The 1,072-nt window shown below is 58.9% G+C and overlaps 1 protein-coding gene across 1 annotated transcript in view; it reads right to left on the reverse strand.

The window, feature by feature from the left end:
* SYT2 (synaptotagmin II) overlaps nucleotides 1-917 on the reverse strand; it is a 5,270-nt gene extending 4,353 nt beyond the window's left edge. Inside the window, exons 1-2 of the mRNA XM_010187062.1 lie at nucleotides 752-917; nucleotides 449-618 (exon numbers count right to left, since the gene is read on the reverse strand). Coding sequence (XP_010185364.1) covers nucleotides 449-618; nucleotides 752-917 — 336 coding nt within the window. The remainder of the gene's footprint in view (nucleotides 1-448; nucleotides 619-751) is intronic.
* Between the last annotated feature and the right edge of the window lie 155 nt (nucleotides 918-1,072).

Here is a 1,072-nt window from a genome sequence, read left to right on the forward strand (position 1 = left end):
TGTGCCAGGGCCACCAAAATGGCCAGGATCACCCCAAGCCTGCGGGTACCAAAGCCTCCTTCCTCCCAGGATGGGGAGATTGTCCCCAGTCCACTGCATGCACCAGCATCTGCCTCGAGCATTGGCATTTTGGGGACCACAAACTAGTGGGCGTTTTGGCCTGGGGGTCCTCCCCTCTCGGATAAAGACACAGCTCATGAAATGAGGGCAATTCAGATGAATTTGGGAAAAGCACAGAGTTAAATTAACATTTGCTGGGTCCGGTGGAGCATTGGCAGCTCCAGCCTGGCCCCATTGTCCCACGGATGGAGGAGGACGGTGCTGTCCCAGCTCCAGGCTCATGTCTGCCTGGTTCCATCCCAGGGTCCTGGTGGCCCCATCCCCAACTCAAATCAGGGACCATCCCATGGCACCACACGCAGGACGAGGCAGCGCAGAAGGACGTCACCTGGTTGCCCGACTTCATGTCCTTCATGTTCATGGCGTTCTTCATCCCCTTGCCCTTCTCCTTCTTGTTCTTCTTCTTCTTGCAGCAGCACTTCTTGCAGATGCAGAAGCAGCAGGTGAGGATGAGGAGCCCGGCCACCACCGCGATGGCGATGAGGGCCCAGGGTGGCACTGTCGGCAAAATCCGGTACCATCATCAACCCCCGTCACCCCCCCGCCCTGTTTCCCCACACGCTGCACCGGGACGGGAGCGGTGGTGGGGTCATGAGGAGGGGAATACGCGTTGAAGGAGGCAGCCACTCACGGGGGATCTTGTTGAGCTCGTTCATGAACTTGTCCCTCAGTTTGGTGAACATGTCCTCCTTGCTCTCGCCCGGCTCCGCCACCTCGGTGGAGTTCTCCATGGTGGCCATGGGTATGGTGGTGGCCGTGGCCTCTGGGGCCATCATGGAGGCTTGCTTGAAAGTCATGGTGGGGCAGGGGCTCCCTGGAACACAACGTCACCTCGGTGGTCACCCAGGTCCCTGTTGCAGCCAGGACAACATTGACACAAGGGCTATGGCAGGGAGCTCGATCTGCTGCGAGGGGCGTAGACCCCAAGGATTATGAATCACAGAATCACACA

Source organism: Mesitornis unicolor, unplaced genomic scaffold (genome assembly GCF_000695765.1).
Source record: "Mesitornis unicolor isolate BGI_N332 unplaced genomic scaffold, ASM69576v1 scaffold38216, whole genome shotgun sequence".
Lineage (NCBI taxonomy): Eukaryota > Metazoa > Chordata > Aves > Mesitornithiformes > Mesitornithidae > Mesitornis > Mesitornis unicolor.